The sequence below is a fragment of the Trachurus japonicus genome, chromosome 17, assembly GCF_045865225.1.
Source record: "Trachurus japonicus isolate A0001 chromosome 17, Traja_1.0".
Classification (NCBI taxonomy): domain Eukaryota; kingdom Metazoa; phylum Chordata; class Actinopteri; order Carangiformes; family Carangidae; genus Trachurus; species Trachurus japonicus.
This window is the reverse complement of record NC_140923.1, coordinates 24207007-24226841: the sequence shown is the minus strand read 5'-3', so window position 1 is coordinate 24226841 and position 19835 is coordinate 24207007. Positions and strand designations below refer to the sequence as shown.

Genomic DNA, 19835 nt, shown 5'->3' with positions numbered 1-19835 from the left:
TATCTTCTTCATGCCCAAAGAGGCCCATGAGGTTTTAAATAGAGGGTTTCAGACAAACTACCCTTCAATAATTGGCGGTAAGCTGTTATGAAAAATAGCTGACTGCTGAAAATGCAACAGACACTATGGGTCTGGTGACAGCTGCCACCACAGTTTGAATAAATATTCCCTTTGTCATTTTTTTTTAGTATTAGATGATTTTGACTTTAGATGTCTCATATCTGCTGCCAGACCTGGTTTGACCTCTGTACTCCAGCTCAGAGAAAAGTCTGAATCTGAATAAAATGGCAGCATCAATATACAGCAGAAGATATACATTCAAAAAAGGGTGTATATGAGGTCATTCTTTCATGCCCAGCAGACAAAGTGAGATTCTGGCAGGAAATCATTCCTCAAAGACTCACCTCAGGGAGAAATTGAGCTCCTGTGGAGGAGACTCCAAATACATCTTCTACAGAAACACATCAAAGGGATACATTCAAGGATCATCTGAAAAGATCTTTGATATTAAATTACAGGTAAGGTAGCATGGCATGTTACACCATTGTGTATAGTGGCTTGGTCATGTCTTTTACTAATCATCAAATCAACCTTTACATTCTTTTTTTAAAAGTCAGATATTGTTCAATCTGATTTTAGATTTCTGCAGAAAATAAACTGTGACAAAGTTTCAAATCCTTCCCTCATTCAGAGTTTGCATTAATGAGGCTGTAGAGGTGGCCCAGCATTATGACATTTAACATCCCTAACAACCTCCAAGTCTAAATTAGAGGTTGTCAGGTTATCATAAATTGATATACTGTGTATCTAGTGGATCGTATCATCTGTTTGAGTTATTTCAGTATGATCACAGTTCTTTTGTGAATAATTTCTAAGTTATCTGACACATTTGTGGCCTGAAGTTAGTGACATAAAATATGGCTGACAGTCTATCAGAATATTTCATACATCGCTAGGCATGCCTGAATTGATGACTAGAAACAGATGAAGATCCCTGTGTCCTGCAGCACTGTGCTGTCAGACAGGGGGAGGCTTTGGGTCCCACATGGCAAATAAGTGTCCAGTTAGGGAACTTGAGACAAGCTTGGGAAAATTGTTTAAAGGGATAGGTCAACATTTTGGCAATTGGCCCATTGCCATAATCCCTATAGCCTTAGTTCGTTAACTTTAATTGTCGGTGCAAGCTATTTTTAGAACGGCAGAGCAGAGCCGCAAGCCGTGTTACGGAGGCTAATGGGATTTTTTGGTTTCCCTCATCAAACTCATCAAATACACAATCCAACAACTCCAAAACGCTCTTGTTTGGTTGTGACCTGCACATTCACCACACAATGAGATAATAACGGAACGTTACGAGACTGAGTTGTTTTTGAGGCAAATGCAGAGACTGCCTGCCCAAAAACTGTGGTACCATCAGCGGTTTTGTATGAATTTACCTCGAAAACAACTATATTATCTCATAGCGTGGTGAATGTGCAGATCACAACTTGTCCACGAGAGAGTTTTGGAGTTGTTGGATGTGTATTTGATGAGTTTGATGAGGGAAACCAAGAAATCCCATTAGCCTCCGTAGCGTAGCTCTGAGCAGCTTGCAACTCGGCTCCGCCATTCTAAAAATAGCTTGCACCAACAATTAAAGGTAACAAACCTACTCCTAAAACTATAGGGATTATGGCAATGGGCCAACTTGAATTTCTTTATGGACCAGTCCAATAAAAGAAGCGCTGGGGGGGGGGCGGGGGGGGGGGGGGGGTGAGAACACTCAGTAGTCAGCAAGTATTTGATTTATTGATTTTCTATCCATGAGCACAAGGATTATCCCCTCCAGCAACACCTGTGGCAGGCAGGACGATTCGGACTCCCATCTGTTTATATATTGAACCGGGCTTCAGAGCCCAGCCTTCTTGGAATCCCCTTGATGGGGTTCTGGGAGAGAGCCCCAACTTAAGACTTCATAGAAATCACTGCTCATGTTGGCGAAGATGGGAAAAACCTGGAGTGAATGGGATCTTGAAATCATTTTGTTATTGAACTGCACTGTCATGGATAACCAACACCATGTTTCACAAGCAGTGCACGTGGCAGTAGAACGCCAAGATTGATAATGAACTTTGCAGTCGCAATGTCTCTGAAGCATGGATCTTGAGTAAAGAGAAATGCAGAGCAGTCAGCTGATGACCAGCTGTGGTAAGTTGGATCTGATTATTGGGGAACCTATTGGACTTGACAAACTTTAATATCTAGTGAAGATGAACTGGACCCCCTGTTTAGACGACCTCGAAGTACGTGCGTTAAAGAAACAGCTTGAGATCCGCTGTTGTTCAGAGGGGCCACCATTAAAGAGCAGGTCCAAGACATGCAGCAGCTGGGAGGGTCAGCACCTCTGGCTCTGAGGCCAAGTACTCTGGACTGACGCGACTGAGCCACTGGCTCGTGGGAATGTTTTTAAGTGTTGAGTTCATAACCACACAAGCGTAAATGATAGCAGATGACCGACTGGCCGATTGCTTTAATTGCCAGAGTTCCATCCATGTTGTACAAAGCTGGTCCTAAAATCTCAAGGTCTTTCCCTTACAACACAGATTTCTCACTTTAAAGATAAAAAATGATCGATAAAAGCATGGAATATCTATTTCCTTCACAGGCCGTGTGATCACACCTTTACAGACGAGCAGGGCCGTTGCTAGGAATTCTGGGCCCCCTTAAAGAATACTAAAGTGGGCCCCTATGCCCTAACTTTTCCAGTTTTTTTTTCTTAGACTATGCATGTATTATCATTTTTTATTTAGCCTACTTTGTTTTGATGCTAATGCAGCATTACTATGAGTATTAGTCAGGGTCCTATGCAGAATAAATCAGTCATAGAAATATTAGACTACTGGGGTTTTTTGTGGGCCCCTAGAATTATCATCACCTTTCTCCCCTATACAACGGCCCTGCAGATGAGATCAGAAGTATAGAGTACAGCCGCACTGAAAGGAGCAAAGTGTTCCAGGATTTTAATTACGATGCTTCATATAGGCTTTCCTGTGGATGCATCCAACTAGGAGGAGACCTGGGAGAAAACCCAAAACATGCTTTTGGGTGTACATATCTCGTCTGGCCCGTGAATGCCTCAGGATGTGACAGATGGAGCAAGAATGTGTGTAGTTACAGGAGCCTCCCGTGCTGCTGCTTTCTGTAAAAACCTGGACCCAGAAAATTAGGGGAATGTGTCTGGATGGGTGGCGGCAGGGGTTTAAAATATGACATATGCGTCTAACGTTACACATTTCGCACGCTCGTGATAAGAATGTACGTTTAACGTCCAGCTTCGGAAGAATAAAAGACGACCGGACTTCTGATTGCTCAAGATGACATAGTGGTGTGCTCGGTGGAGTAAAGAGAAAGCAGGTGGGAAGGGTCAGTCAGTGGCAGCTCAGAGGAAGTGACTGGTGCTAAGAGGAAGCGATACACACTTCTCGGTCTGTGTGTATGTATGTGTGTGTGTGTGCGATGTAGATAGGTGAGTAATGTGTTTATTGATTGGATTCCATGTTCCACTGACCCTTAAGCAAACCTTGCCCTCGCTGGGTGATCAAAGCTGTTACATCATTGTATTGCTCACAGCTCAGGGGATGTTTGTTTTCACAGCAAGACCGGTCCAGCCGAGCGGTGCCCTGACTTAAAGCAGACTTCCTATCCGTGAAGCTTCCACCACATCTGCTGGGGACCGTGCATATGCGTGTGTGTACGTGTGCGTTTGCACTATGATCTCACCTTGTGTGCCTGAAGCTTGTTATGGGAGAGATTACTGCACAAACAAGCTGTTGTCAGCTGCAGATCTGAGCGAGACTTGGATGTTGTGCTTGTCAGCTGTGCGAATTTGTATGTTGAATCTAACACTACACAACAACGAGCGAGAAAATACACAAAGGTAAGGTGCAGCTGTGAGTGGGTCCATGCTCTGTGCATAAACAACAAAGGAACTTTCAGCTTAAGGATGTTGTGTAGAAAACAGGGGATATTCCGACATCTGGTTCTGATGAGGCTTCAGAGGAAGTAGAGGGCAGATATTTGGTCTTTTTTTGTATTTTTTTTTGGTTTCTTCCACAGATGATCAGTTGAGTCTGTTCAGATCTTTTCCCGTAAGTGTACGCTCTGTTTTCACTGTCCTTCTGGAATTTATCATGCAAGCCATTTGGGGATAAAATTCGGGGAAGAAATAATATTTCAGATATTGAGGCAGCGTCACACAGTTTCCGATGGCAGTGGTACCACTGTGAAAACAATGATACATTCCGGGTTAACATGCAAATCCTAGTGTAAACGACTGGTTAATGCAGGCTGGAGAGATTCAGACTTCATTCAGTGCTTTTACACATAAATTCTACTCCCTCTTTCCCTTCTCTTCCACCGTGTGGGGGAGAGAGGAGTATGGAAAGATACAAAGAGACGAAAACAAAAAACTAACATTTACACAATATGGAAATTTGGATCTTTGAAAATCTCTTTAAGGATTTTTTAAAACTGAGGAGGGCGATCACAGAAATTCAGCACATGCTGCTCATCTAAGTTATACTATATTAAAATATGCTTTACTACAAGCATGAGAACCATAGGAAGCTGGGAGGACATCTGGGAACCATCTCCAGTGATGTACTGTAGTGCTGTACATTGGAAATCATAGAAAACAAGTCCATGCATTCTCGTTGATGAATTTCTCCTGTCACTTATTCAGGATGGGAATTCCATTTGAACTACATCACTACATATGCAGTTACATCCATTCCAAAAGTATCATTAATAACGGTGCAAAGATACGGCAATACATCCATCAGGTATTATCCTGAAAAGCATAAATGTCATGAATACTGCCTGCCTGGAGCTTGGGGTTTCGACTTTCAATGAAAAACAACCTCCATGGCCTCAGTGCATATTCTGGCATGCAGTGAATATATCAAATGAGCAGCATAGATGAAAAAAAGAATCTAAATAAAAAATAATTTCTCTGGTAATCTCCAAAAATATTTACCGTCTGCTGCTCAAATACGCTGCTGCCTTCAAATTATAAAACGTACTGCAGGCCTTACACAGAGTGTCCTATACCTAATAACAAAATATACTGTACATGATAGATAAAAAGCAGAAGAGAAACAAATACATAGATATTATGCTACATGATTAACTGTAAATGTGTCAGTTGAATGAAAGCTTTTCTTGGAAATAAAGTTATCAAGACCCAAAGTTTTTACCTGTTACTGCTGTTTCTCTATTCTTAAAAAGAAAATATTGATGAAGAAATGTTCTAATATGCAATAGTATTTGAAAATAGTGGAAAAAACGGTTCGTAGTCAGGCTAGCCTCCAGAGGAGAAGAAGGTAAACGGTCCACATCGGACCCTTTGAGACAGAATAGCTTTCTGAGATGCATAAAGAGATATGGCTGCCACCTCAATATTGCTCTGTTATTGATCTGTTTGTACCTGTATCTGGTCATGTCCTGCCTGTCTTGCTAGCCCTGATAATGAGCCACTTATATGGTGTATTTGACCAGGTTCCTGGGAATCTTCTGACTATAGTCTACACTGACTTCTGATTTTTAATCCCCTGCTGTTTGACCTATGTCTTGATGCCTTCTGGAAGAAAGAAAACTACACGTGTGCTAAAAAAAAGAAAAAGACAGGAGGTCACCGTAGGTGCAGACCTGAGGAAAAACACATAGGAGAGGAGGCAAAGAGGAGGAGAGAGGAGCAGGCCAGAAAAAAGATTTAAAGGGAGAAGATAAGAATTCTAGGGGAGAAAAGCAAACAGGAGATGAGAAGAAAGATGGGGGAGTGGTGAAGGAAAAGCTACAAGAGGAGAGGAGAGGCAGCCAAGAGGAGATCTGCAGAGACTGATCTCTCTGAGATGACAGAAGAATGACAGTTAAAATCAAAACCACACCATATGGCCAGCTTTCCAGATCTTTCCATCTTTTTCTACCCAGTTCCTGTCTTTTTGTTTCCTCTTCTCTTAACTTGGTGGTCTCTCCCCCACTCCCTCCTCCCTCCTCCCCCCTCCCCCCTTCCTACTCCTCCTCCTCTCGTAACTCAACAGAACGTCCATGTCCAGCCACTTTCGCCTGTTGCTCACTTTGGCGTGAGTTCTCCAATATAATCAATCATGCTGAAGACAAGGTCAGCTCCCACTGCATCACACTGACTGCAGGTGGTGAGCTCAGATCAAACGCTCCTGTGTTGCGGCGTGCTCAAACAGATTCTGTTTTTTTTTTTCCACATTTTGCTATGTTGCCGCCTGATGCTAAAATTGTTAAAATGTATTCCTCCTCATCAATCCACACTCAATATGCTGTAAAGACAAAGTTAAAACAGGAACAATGAAAAAGAAAAAAACAACAACTTTGAGACTGGTCAGAATGGAGGGAAAGTTGAACCACGTATCGTTCCTGCTGCTGAGAAACAGCATGATGCTGCCATCATGCTTCTCTGTTGGGATGATATTGAGCAGATATTGAGAAAAAGTGCAGTCTAAGTGCAGTCCATTTACCATTCATGTGTCTTTCACTGAGGAAACATCTGCCCGCCCACTCTGCCATTAAGCACAGATCAATGTAGAGCTGCAGTGATGGTTAAGCAAGGATCTAGATGACGTAGTAAAACAATGGAAAACATAGCAGCAACAAAACGTTCACATGCTATTTTTTTGCCCCTTGTAGTGAGCAGTCTCTCCACATCAATAGCTGCTCTTCTCTGGCCGCCATGTTGCATGTAAACAAAAGCCAACCTTCAACGTAGCAGATTGATTTTGTATCCTTCAACAGAGCTGAGCCTCGTCTCTATCTTCTATCTCTGAGCTGTGTAGGCAGCTTCCTCCTCATGGTTTGATGTTTGCTCTGATCTGCATTGTCAGCTGTGAGGCCTTATTGAGATCGGGGTGTCTTTTCCACATTATGTTCAACTAAGTGTGGACTCCAGTCGAAGCAACTTCATTGGAAGTTTGTCCCATCTCCACACAGGAACTCTGGAGCTCAGACACCGTGACCACCATGATTTCCTGATTGCTCAGTTTGGCGAGGTAAGCTACCATGGATGCCGCCAGACCGCATCTCAATCTCTTGAGAATGATTATGGGTTTGGGGAAGGTGTATTCACCTCCGACTTCCAAGAGGCGTGACCAACAGACGTAGATCAAATGCCTCTGTACGCAACTGGACAGACCTCAAACCAATCTGAGCAAAGATCTAGATGACGTAGCAAAACAATGGAAAACATGGCAGCGACAACGTCCTACTTGAGAACAAAATCAAATACTATTTTTTTCCCCTTGTAGTGAACAGCCTCTCAAAATTAATAGCTGCTCTTCTCTGGCCGCCATGTTGCAAGTAAACAATAGTTGTTAGGCTGGCTTAACGCGATGAGGACAGTGAACTGACACCATGTGATCGTTCCTCCAGTTTTCAGGGGAATTGGCTTGTTCTCCAGATGGCTCTGCAAAGCAAATTCTATTGCTGGCAGGTTCTTCTGGGTTTGATCAGGCTTCAGGTGGGCAGCTCTGGATAGAGGCCTGGTTGTTCCATCTCTTCCATCTAAAAGTGAAGAAGTTCAACATGCTCTTGGGAACCTTCAACGTAGCAGATTTATTTTGTATCCTTCAACAGAGCTGAGCCTCGTCTCACTTCCATCTCTGAGCTGTGTAGGCAGTTTCCTCTTCATTTCAGTGTTTCCTTTTTAATAAATGTCATCATTACGAGTTACTAAGTGCAGATTGATGAGGGAAAAGTTGTTTAAATTATTTGATCAGAAGGCTGTGACATAACAAAAGATGACAAAAGAGGGATATGAGTGTTTTCTGAATTCCCTGTATATACATGTGTTTTTCTTTCTTCTTTTGAAGCAGCTCAGCCACACCAACCAGAGTTGGATAACTTTCACTCTGAGTAATTAGAGCTCTGGTGGGCAATTTCACACATCGTAGAGTCTAAGAGGCGTTAAAAGTTTTGACAATTTCAACACTCCAAAGTTATGGAATGTGATCTCAGTAAACTGTGTAATCCCCTGACCTCTATGTTATCTTCTTGGTGTGTGGTGGGCGTACAGAAGGTGAAAGGGTTCAAATGTGTTTGGGAGTTTCACTTTCCCTGAATGCTGCAGTGCTTCTTGAACTGTAGAGTCATGTTCTCCTATGAACAAAGTCCAGAGAATTAGATTTGGACATTGTGAGGAATTGACTTTTGACCCAACATTGAGATGTGTTCTCACCTACTGGAAACACTGGTTTAGATGACTGGTGGCGCCTGGGTAGAGAGGACAGGAAGCCAGATAAGAAACGCCCTCAACGCGCCAACTTGTTTGCGGTGAACTCAGCGGATAATGACCGGTTCTATTCACACATGGGCTCGATCGAACATTACACGGGCTTTGTGCTGGGGAACTGGCAGTGTAAAGTCCGTTTAATGTCTGGTTCAACTCAGTCGGACATTTGTGTTCTCGCATACAGCTCCTCCGAGTAATGTCTAGATAAGTTCAGGGTTGCAGAGCATGTGTGAAAGCACCACAGGACAATGCTCTGTGCTTTATTCTTGAGGTTTAATGGGTGTTTAAATAGCCCATCGCTATGATTCTCTCTTGATCTTGTTCTTTTTTCTAGCAGCTAGACTTTATTGTTTCAGATATTGAAGTAGCCTCAAAGGCACGTACCAGTGTGAAAAGATATGGTTTTTATATTAAGTTTGCATTCAAATCCTTCATTTCTTGACTTGCTTAACTTTAAAACATAAAATGCTACAGTATCTTGCCTGTAAACAGCGTCTAAGACCTGAAAACCCATGCACAAATGTTCTATTATATATTGAGGCTGTATTCTGTAAGGCCTAAAGAGATATTTCTTGCAAACTCTCTGCAGCTTAAAAACATTAGTATTACAATTTTGTACCATACCATGGTATTTTGAGAATGAAGTCTTCTTAAGGGTTGTATGCCGTTTCAGAGGCAGAAATCATCAACTTTAAAGAAACCAAACAACTTCTTTGATATTTCCCCAGTTTATACCTCAGATCGACTGTTATGTCTCATTACAGACTCTTTGATGTACCCGAATTCCTAGTGTCTACACTGAAACTAACAACATCAAATATCTCTGTAAGGTCACAAAGTCAAAACAGCTGCTCTGCACCTTCAGCAGTCTGAAGTAGCGGAGCTCCTACTTGCAGGACTTAACTGATCGCCAGCATCAGTGTGCTGACCCAGAAAGGTACAGGTCCTTTGTCATCATTGGACCAGATGCTAATCTCCTCTGTTGCCAGGGGGAAAAACAGTATTGAAGTATTCTGTACCCACACCTAAGATTTCCCCACCTCAAAACACATGGGTGCCTTATTTAAAGAGTAGCACTGGCTAAAATTCAATTTGTTTGTTATTAATCCAAGCTTTTTTGGGACATTGCAATATGAAAATATTGGAAAATATTTGTTGGATTTAGAAGGTCAAACTTGAGATACCTGAAAATGAGAGCATTTGATCTATGAATAACTTAAATTTAGAGGGTAAAAGTAGCAACATACATCACGAAGTGCATATTATAGATAAAAATGCAGGTTTATGCCAAAAGAATGCTTAACTAGAGTTGTCTCTGTGCTATGTCATGCATTTCTTGCGGTGGAGAATGGACACAATGAGGCTGTAGGCAACAACTAAATCAGTAAAGTCTGACAAACTCATCCTATGCTTCAGTTCTGCAGTGATGGATTATACCTCCCAGGCAAGTGGAGTATCTGTGAGTTTGTTTTGAGGCGGTTAATGAGGAGACTGGGGTCTGTTTTTCCAATGAGAGCCATCATAATATCTACAACGTGCCATCCTGTAAGGACCACAGAAATTATCCTTGTGTGGAGCTTGAAGGAATACTAAAGAGATTTCCTTGTGTTAGAAAGAAATCTCCATTAGCTAAATGAGGATGGCTGAAGTGCATGACACCATGGAAACGAGCAATATCTTATTTAGACACTGCAAGGGAATCTGTAAACTGGAAAAGCTCTGCGTGACAGTAACAATCCAGTCAAGAGTGGAATATTCCTCTGCCACAGTTTCGGCGTTTCTTGCCAAGTACGGATGCTAATTTCCACAAAAACATTTCCATAAGTTCAATGGTACTACTTACTGTATCTTGTTAGATACAGGACCATATGCTGTAAAGCTGTTTATCTGATTGGAATATTGGTCACTATCTCTTCTGTATCTCTGCATCAACCGCTGGCTGATAACAACTGCAGGTTATTGTGGCAGTAATGTCTTCATCTGTACTGGAGATTGCTGCAGTTCCTGTTGCGTCAAAAAGAAATGATGTCTCTTTCAATATGTCTGATCGTGATGAACTATGTCCAACGACCGTAAACTTTGATCTCGTACCAAAGTATTCTGATGTCTAGGAGATTGACTCCGTGGTGCGATAAGAAGTTTGTTTGAACTTTAATTCTAAGTAAACATTATATCAAAGCGCTGCAGCTCTGAAATGTTCCCTCAACCACAGAAACTCGTAGTGGATACTCGGGCAGCCGCCGACTTAATCTTCTGTGTTTATTGCTCTGACAGACCAGATTAGGGGATGGGACAAACATTTGTTTAGTACGGCTATGGAACACGGTGGTAATGGTGAGCTGACACATGCGATTTGTTCAAAGGGCGAGGGAAGAAATTATGTTCTAAGATTCCAAAACAGAAACTGAAAGGTCATATTTGCCATTAAAGTGATATTTCATTGTTCCTTGTCAAAACGCTCCTGTGTATTAAAGTTCCAGCTGCGATCCTACAGTCGCTGCACATTCGCACTGACTCTGCACTTTCCATCGGCAGCAACGCTGGATTCTCACCCTGGCAAAATGGAAAAACTAAACCTGAGGACCAATGTGGCAATTGGTTTTGAAGCAGGGTATCAGTTGATATGATAAAAAGAAGCCTGTGGATTGGCTTTTCTTAAGGTTCCGATGATCTCTGAATCTGTGGTGTCAAAATGATATTGATCCGTGATGTGTTGAATCAAATTGTCATATACTGTAAAACTAAAAATATATATATTTTGACAATATAGCATCCCATGCTAGAATGGGAATACTATACCTACAATGAGTAAGAAGGGAGGAACAGAGGGAAGGCCCAGCAACCTATTTGTGCCACATGGAGGATGTATGAAAAATGATTACTGCATTTTTCCTGAAAAAAAAAAAAAAATACACAGGAGCAGAAACTCCCAGGTGCTGAGAGATTAAAAGAGCACAGAACCTATATCAAAATCCACATCTATGTCCATATCCATATCTACTCTCTGTGAGTAGCAATTACTGAATCAGTCACTGTGACCAATCAGAGATATTCACCAATAAGCATGAAGTTGTTACAGTTTGTATTGGGATAACAGAAAATATCCCATTGTAATTCTGGACATCACATCCACAGACACAAAACTCAGAGCTAAAATAAGAGAGGGGCTAGAGTCACACAACCAGTGAGTCACACAACCAGTCATACATCCAGAGTCAAGTGAGTGTAGGCCTGTGGGGTTAGTGTTAAGAGGACAGTAGGGGGAAGCCGCAGCACCCACATGCATGCTTGTGGCGAAACACTCCAAGTTTGAATCTAGAACCTTCCTGCGGTGAGGCTACAGTGCAAACCACTGCACCACCACTCACTACACTGATGTTTAATGAGCTGCACGTTGACACCATCAGAAAATCAGAAAATGCCCTGTGATCATGGCTGTCCCCTTTCACTGATCTATATAATCATAGACTGATCATCACACTTCCTGTTTTGTATGACAAGTATGTATTACAGAGTTCAAACCACTGATCTCCTTGATAAGTGAGTCAGCAGCTGGAGCTATAAAATTAAGACTCACATAAACAATGATAATTTCTTTTGGAGAAAACTAAATTAAGACAATAAAAGTCCTCACTGCTAAAATGAGCCTAACTGCTTAACCTATAGCTCATACTCACTGTAATGGCTGTAATAAAGAAAATGCTCTCCTACATCTCTCTGGTGAATGTGCTGCATTGATTAATGATACTGGCTTTTGGGCTAATACAGTTTATATTCTCATTAAAGCTACAACAAACTCTGCTGCTCACAGGGAACTGTAACAGTCTCCATTATGGATTGGGTCATTACTGCTAAAATAAACTGCTCCTGCTTTGCCAGCTTCTACTAATATGGGTCCGGCCAAATAAGCTAGACTCTCTGTTATGGATGACGGAGCTGCAGACACTTCTGCCACTGCACCCGCAGCTTCTCCTGTGAGTTGCTCCTTTTAGGGAGAAACAAGAGGAAACATACCTAAACAAGTTCATCCCTTAATCCATATGAATTAAACAGTAGCTAAAAAAAAGAAGAAGCATAGAACCTTTTTCAAAACACTTAAGAAAAGCTCCTTTAAAAAAACAGCTGCAGTGTTAATTCTAAGCCACTGTGCTGCTACTGTCAGAAAAAAAGAATCAAGCTAATATACGGTCATATGGGCTAATTTGTCAATACCAGCATGACTCCAACTGCACAACACTGAAGGCAATTACAGAAGTAGATAAAATAAAATTGGTTCAGAGTAATTTATAAAATCAATATGTAGAAAATTCACTCTAAATCACAAACTAAATGCTACAAATAAATACTCATCATCATTATTATTATTACTGGTGTATGCCATCTTGTGGAGGCCTAAAGAACTACACATGACATAGGCCTGCAACAGAGTGATGTTTAAGGCTGGATGGATCTTAATGAGGACAATATTCTCAATTGAAGCAAAACTTTTCCCATACTCTGGAGAAAACTTAAAGTGAAATGAAAATTCCTGAAAGCTTATTGATCCATACATGGCAACAACAGTATAGCAGGGTTGATGTCTTGGTAGTACACTGTATAGCTACAGCTTAATGAAATCCCTTCTTTTTCACCTCTGGACAGGAGTCTTTCCAGGTGGTAGACTAGATAAAAACAAATTAGGCTGTTTTGCCACATGGTGCTGACAAATTGGCAGGTTGGAGCCAGCATAAATAATGAACACTGGCCGACAGCTGCCCATACAAACCCAGGCCAACTGACTTACTCATTACCCCTCTCAAAGAGGTACACATCCAAAACATCAACAGAGCCTCTCGCTGGATTAGAAACTGCTGGAAAGACACGGACTGAACTATGTTTTTGGAGTTTTTGGAAAAAAAACTAAAAAACTAAACTGGCATCGCTTGTTGCCAGGCAACGTTAACCTATTTCACAGTCCCCCCCCCCACCTATCAGGTCTTGTATATCATCAATAGCACAACTCTTGATGTGGGTTCAGTTCTGGGCAGACGTACCTGTCTCAACTTTGGAGTGGTCAGTCCTCTCTGTCACCTTCTCCTGGCTGATGAGGTAATCAACGATCCGGACGCCGATTGGTGGCTCGGTGTGGTTCCACTCCATGATGACCAATGAGCTGCTGGGCTCGTAGGTGTAAGACAGCTTCAGCCTGGCAACAGAGTGACAGACGTGCAAGACCACGCGGCTGAGTGAAAGATGTTGTCAGCAAACTGCTCCCATTACTGTAACTGACGGCTAACATTATGTTCTGAAAAACTGTCAAAAGAAATGTTTTCTGAAGTGTCACAAACACTTCTGTCAACACAAAATTGAGTCATTTATCCCCTCATGTTGTGTCTGACTTGATTTACTCTGCAGTGATCATGTGCTGCTACACGGCTGTGGCCCCCAGAGGTTTTAATGTCAACCACTCAACACACTAGCTAATTCTATTGATTAGCACACACCAGCTGGACCAGAGAAGTAAATCAGTGACTGCTGTATTTATCGTTAGACATGATCCCAGCATCACACCCTCTGAGGCCGGTTCAAGCCTCTTTGTTGTTTTTGTCTTTGAGGTTGTTTTCTGTCTCATCATGTTGACTTACTGCCTCTTTCTATTTGTCTTTGTCTCTTTAGGGTCAAGTTTTCTTTGTTTCTTTCTTTGTTTCTTTCTTTGTTTCTTTCTTTCTTTCTTTCTTTCTTTCTTTCTTTCTTTCTTTCTTTCTTTCTCTCTTTTCAATCTACTGTATTTGGTGCAGTTTTTGTCGTGATTTGTTATGTATCTTTTGAAAAAGCTTTCAGACTTTCCAAAAAGAACAGTCAACAATCACTTCAAAATGTCCAGTGGCCCCTCTGACCCCTGAGCTCCATCCATCCATGACTGTATATCTGGCTGCAGTAACATTCAGCGTACACGTGCATCTTGATGGCACATTACTCAAGGCTGCTGCAGCAGGAGATAGAGTTCTGCCAGTAAAATGATAGATGGTATTTACCACAACCCACTGGTGAGTAATGTGTGTGGAGGAAGGTAATTTTCATTTTGAGTTACTTACATGGGTTGGGGAAGTGGGGCACAGGTGGGCAGGCCGTCCGTGCCAAAAGCACTGGAATCACACCGGCACCAGTCATCGATAACATCGCCCTTCCCGGAACACCACAGCATGCTCATCATGGCCTCCTGAAGAGCCTGCACAGAGAGAGGGAGGGAGGGAGGAGGAAGACAGACAAAACTTCATCTTAATGGAATGATCCAACACATTCATTGTTAAATATAGATATTTAGATTGATTCTTCTATTATTTGATTTGTAGTAATACAAGGTTATTTTTTATGCATTCTATATCGTTATCAGGCAAAAATAGATAAATAGTGGGGAAGGAAATTGAACATTTCTTGTATTTTATCCGCAATTGTTAAAGGTGTTGACTACAAGTTTAATTCCTCCCAGCCAGTAAGCGTCACCCTCACACTCGCCCGCTCTAGCTGCAACCTTTAATTGTACTGGTTGCCAGGTACGCCTAGGGAGCGGCTAGTCGCTAAAGCTAACCCTATCCGTATTTAACGAGCAGCAGCTCCGGTGTTGACAGCGGACTGGAAACACATCTGAATCATTTCACACTAACTCACCTGCAGACGAACCCGACAAACCCGCAGCATCACACCTGCACCAGAAATGTTACAGTATCGGCTAACCATTAGTTAGCATTAGCATTAGCACGATGCCATTTCTCCACAGAGCTATCACAATCTGGCCCCCCTGAGCTCCGCCTCACGTGACATCAATATGCTGTTGGTGCAGAGAGCATTTCTTTTTTTTTTTTTAACATTCTGTTTATTAACAGAACGACACAGCAATTGTAGGAGAGTTATCTGTCTCAGAGGCGTGGATGATGTTGAAAAGCCTTCTGACATTATCAAATGGGGAGCGATTCTGGATAAATCCAGTTTGGTCCAAGTGTATTAAGTCCGGGATATGTTTTTCTAATCGCAGTGATAGTATTTTAGAGAATATTTTATCATCTGTGGATAGAAGTGAAATCGGTCGGTATGAACTGCATAATTTCGGGTCCTTCCCAGGTTTAGGTAGAACCGTAATTAGCGCCAATTCTAAAGATTCTGGCAGTCTTCCATTTTCAATAGCATGATTATACATCAATAGCAAAGGTTTAAGGTAAAAGTCTTGAAGAATTCAATGGGAAAGCCGTCCAAACCGGGGGATTTCTCTGACTTAATTTTGGAGATGGCTTCTGATATTTCTTTTTCTGTTATAACTCCTTCCATGCTCTCCCTAGCTCCCTCATTAAGCTTTTTGAGGTCATATTTATCTAGAAAGTTTTTTGTTTTTTCAGGAAAATTACCTCGAGTAGAGTAAAGAGCTTCATAACATTTTTTAAACATATTGTTTATCTCTTTGGGGTTGGTAATTGACCTGATTTCAAAATATGTATTTCTTTTTGGGCTTCCTCCCGACGAATCTGCCAGGCAAGGAGTTTGCCGGCTTTATCCCCTTGCTCATAGAATCTTTGCTTCGCATATAGTTGACTAAGGTGATACATTGAGAGAGAATGGAGCCTTGAATAATCACCCATCGCCCTCCTCTGTCTTTGCAGGTGGACACCAGTCTGAACGGAATTTTTTTTGCTAATTAATATAGCCACTCCTCTAGCTCGTGAGGTAAAGGAAGAGAAGAACACCTGGTTGAAGCCACCTTGTTTTAACTTTGAGTGCTCGGTATCATTCAAATGAGTTTCTTGCAGTAAGGCTATGCCTATCTGATTTTGCTTTAAGTAATTAATGATACGTTTTCTTTTTATGCAATGATTGATACCTTTAACATTGAGGGTTAAGCATCTGTATTGCATGGGTGTACTTGTCATTATTTAAGTAATATTAATATGGGAACTAAGTTGACTGGCAATATATAGCAGAGTCCACATACCCGACTGTTGCAAATAAAATGTGGAAGGAAGGGGCAAAAAGGAAAGAAAGAAAGAAAAAAACGAAAAAAAAACCACACATATGAATAAACCAGTAATAACTAATCCCTATTATATTGACCTTATTTCCTATCGAGGTCTTCTTACCTACACTGAACTTATGTGGTGATGAAAGCGTTGTGAACATAGTTAGGTTGTCATCAGCCCTCCAGCATTAATACATATAAGTCTCTGAGTAGACCCTATATTAGAGGCAGTGGCTGGATTGCATGAAAGTTGAGCTTTTTGATTGTTTACATTCAATCTGAACCGTAACAAATTATTCTGCCCAATATACTCAGAATAATGTATGTTTATAATTGAGTCCAAAATTAGCACAATATAGAGAATGTAACAAAGAGGGTAACAAAAAGCTGCTTACAGACTATAAATGATTTAAAAAAAAAAAAAAAAAAGAGAGAGAGGGATCCGTCTATTGTCAGACAACTTATACACAGTTTGGAAATCAATTACTCTGAAACCAGTGCTCAGACCAACAACGCAGTTTTTCAAATATGTTACTTTAACTTAACTTGACAGATAGTCCCTTTTAAAATCAATAGCAGTCTTGAGTATTATTGGGCTCTGTGCGTCTTCTCCATAAATACCGTTTATGTCCTGTTTAACATCCGGATATTCTCTCTGCAGGAACGAAGAGGCTGCCTCCGCTGAGTCAAACGACTTGGTCTCACCTGATCACGTGTCCACTCTGAGTATGGCCGGGTACTAGGGGTGTCACGATTTCGATTTTTTATCGAAATCGATCGAAATTACGTCACGATCTCGAGCATTGAAGTCAAAGGGAGGATCGACGATCCCCCCCCCCGCCGCCGCCGCCGCATGCCCGTTGTCCCCATTGAGCACCAAGCGTCTTGTCAGTCACTGGTCCGAGTTTTCCTTTACTTTTTATTTCGAGACAACACTCACTCATTCTCTCTCTCTCTCGCTTTTTTTTTTACTGGCGGTGTCAGCTGATGTGCACGTCTGCAGCAACCTAAACAAATGTTGGCTCTATTCCAGCCACATGACTGGTTCGGCGCAGCGGAACTCTCAATATCATTGGCTATTTGCCAAAACATGGATGAATGAAACCTATCGACCACGTCTCATTTCTATCGAAGAAAAGTTATTTCACAATTTATAGCAACAGTTTTATCACCCAGCCCTGGTGGGCTACTGTCCCCTCCTACCTGGGGAACAGGAGGGAGACACAGCTCTAACTACACAACACCGACAAGCACTGAGAGCCGCATGTTGCAGAGACGTTATAAGATTAAAAAAAAAAAAAAAACCCGCAAATAATGAGCCGACGAAAAGATGCAACTTCCCACTTTTTGTCGATGTATTATTTGCGGGGGCTTTCGGGGATCTGGTGACGGTGGAGGATCGGGGACTGATTGACTGTGGACCACCACCAGTCTGATCAGGACCTGATCATCAGGTCCATGGCAGCACAGCAGCTGCAGCTGCAGCTCTGCCCCGCTGTCTGTCACATGACTCTCCGTATCAGCGCAATCTGTTTACATTACATCAAGCCGACATCAGGAGAATAATGAGACACGACGGTAAATTAATGAAAATAAAATTATGATAATGTACAGATATAAATATATTTGTTTCAAAACCTTGGGGGCAATTTTGGCCCCTGGATCATGATTTTTGGGGGCATGTTACCTTTATATTGTAAAGAAATTAGTTAAATGTGACCATTAGTGCCTAATGTGATACATTATGGAAATTGCATCACTTATATGTATCCCATCTTTTGAAATAAGATTTACTGTACAAAATTTGATGAATAAAACCAATGATCGTAGACTAGACTAGTCTGAAAATAGCATAGGCGTCTGTGCTGTAAGAAAAAGAAAAAAAATCGAGAATCGAATCGAATCGTGACCCTAAAATCGAAAATCAAATCGAATCGAGGATTTGGAGAATCGTGACACCCCTACCGGGTACAGCATCCCATACTTCACTCCTGCTTCTCGGAGCTGTTTTTTCAGGGGGGTGAAAGCCATTCTCTTTTGATGTAGCCTGGGCGAGAGGTCAGGAAATATCATGATCTTGGAGTTGCCATAGTATAGCTCTCCTTTTTTGCGGGCGGCGTCTAGTATCTTGGGTCACATCCCCGTAGCGAAGGAGTTTGAGAACGAAGGCTCTGGGCGCTCCTTGCTCGTTCGGGCGTCTCAGCTGCGCGCGGTGGGCTCTCTCTATCTCTATCGGGCCAGAGAGTCCCAGGATCTCCGGTAGCCATTTTTCCAAAAAGTCCACAGCGTTAGTCCCTTCCACTCCCAGTGGGAACCCCACAACTCTCAGATATTTGTGGCGTTGCCTGTTTTCATAGTCGTCGAGTTTGTCTTTGAGCTCCATCACTTCTTTTTGCTGCTGCCGCTCCAGCTCCGTCAGCCCCTGGCGCAGGTCCAAAACGGCGGCCTCGTATTCGGAGCTCTTGGCTTCCAATGCAGTGACTCTCGTGTTTGTTGTGTGAATGGCTTCACTCATCTTTTCCAGTGCGGCGTCCACTTGGTGTAGTCGGGTCGTGACGGAGGTTTGAATTGTTTCCGCGAACTTATGCATTTCGGCGGAGAACCACGCGGGCGGATCCGAATTGTGTACCGTATTTTCCGGACTATAAGTCGCGGTTTTTTTCTAGTTTGGCTGGCCATGCGACCTATATTCAGAAGCGACTTTAAAAAAATCCCTACGCTATGACCACAAGAGGGAAGCACGGCTTTTATTTCTAAATCCCTCCTCATTCAGTGGCTCATTTTCATCTTCCTCATGTGCTGTTCTCCTCGCTGCGCTGTCTGACCTGTCTCCGTTGCGCCGTAGCGCTTCACTCCGTCAATTCAGAGTATTTTCACAGCGTGTTCTGCGGTCAGTCTTCGGTCTCTGCTCTGGTCCCGACTGTGCTCCGGACACGGAGCAGAGAGCCAGGTCCGACAGTGCAAGCCTGTCCCTCTCTGAAGCAGAGGAGAGGTCGGCTTCACTCCCGTCCGTCTTCACAGAGTCCACAAAGGGTTTCTGATCACAGGGTTTCCAGCGCTGCCGCCTAAACTAACGTGTTAAAAAAAAAAAAGTAGCGATATTCGCCGCCGCCGCCCCCCTTGGGACGATCGCCTTCATTCATCTCTGCATCCTCACACACACATAGGCTACACACCACAGAGAAGCGCGCATGCATAACAGTAGCGCGCGCTATAGGTGCCGGCCTTTCGTGTAAACAAAGCCTGGTCATTATATGACACCCGGCTATTAATTAAATGTTTGAAAAATAAATGCGACTTATAAACCGGTGCGACTTATATATGTTTTTTTCCTCTTCATGACGTATTTTTAGGCAGATGCGACTAATACTGACATATAGTCCGGAAAATACGGTAATGTGTTGCTGGCAGCCATTGCTAGCGTTAGCTTGCTGCTATCTGGGGCCGACGCATTAGAGTCTTGTAGGTCGGTTTCTTTTCTTGGTATCCTGGTCCAAAGGCTTTCGGTGCCGACATTGTGCTTCCGTAGTGAACGGCTGTTTCCCAAAAGCTATGAAA

At 42.4% G+C, this 19835-nt stretch overlaps 1 protein-coding gene across 6 annotated transcripts in view; it reads right to left on the bottom strand.

The window, feature by feature from the left end:
- The window catches only part of astn1 (astrotactin 1), an 840736-nt gene that overhangs the window by 50725 nt on the left and 770176 nt on the right, over nucleotides 1-19835 (bottom strand). For all 6 annotated transcript variants that reach the window (XM_085804088.1, XM_085804090.1, XM_085804091.1 and 3 more), the window contains 2 exons: nucleotides 14368-14501; nucleotides 13327-13478 (listed from right to left, as the gene is read on the bottom strand). In XM_085804088.1, coding sequence (XP_085660214.1) covers nucleotides 13327-13478; nucleotides 14368-14501 — 286 coding nt within the window. The remainder of the gene's footprint in view (nucleotides 1-13326; nucleotides 13479-14367; nucleotides 14502-19835) is intronic.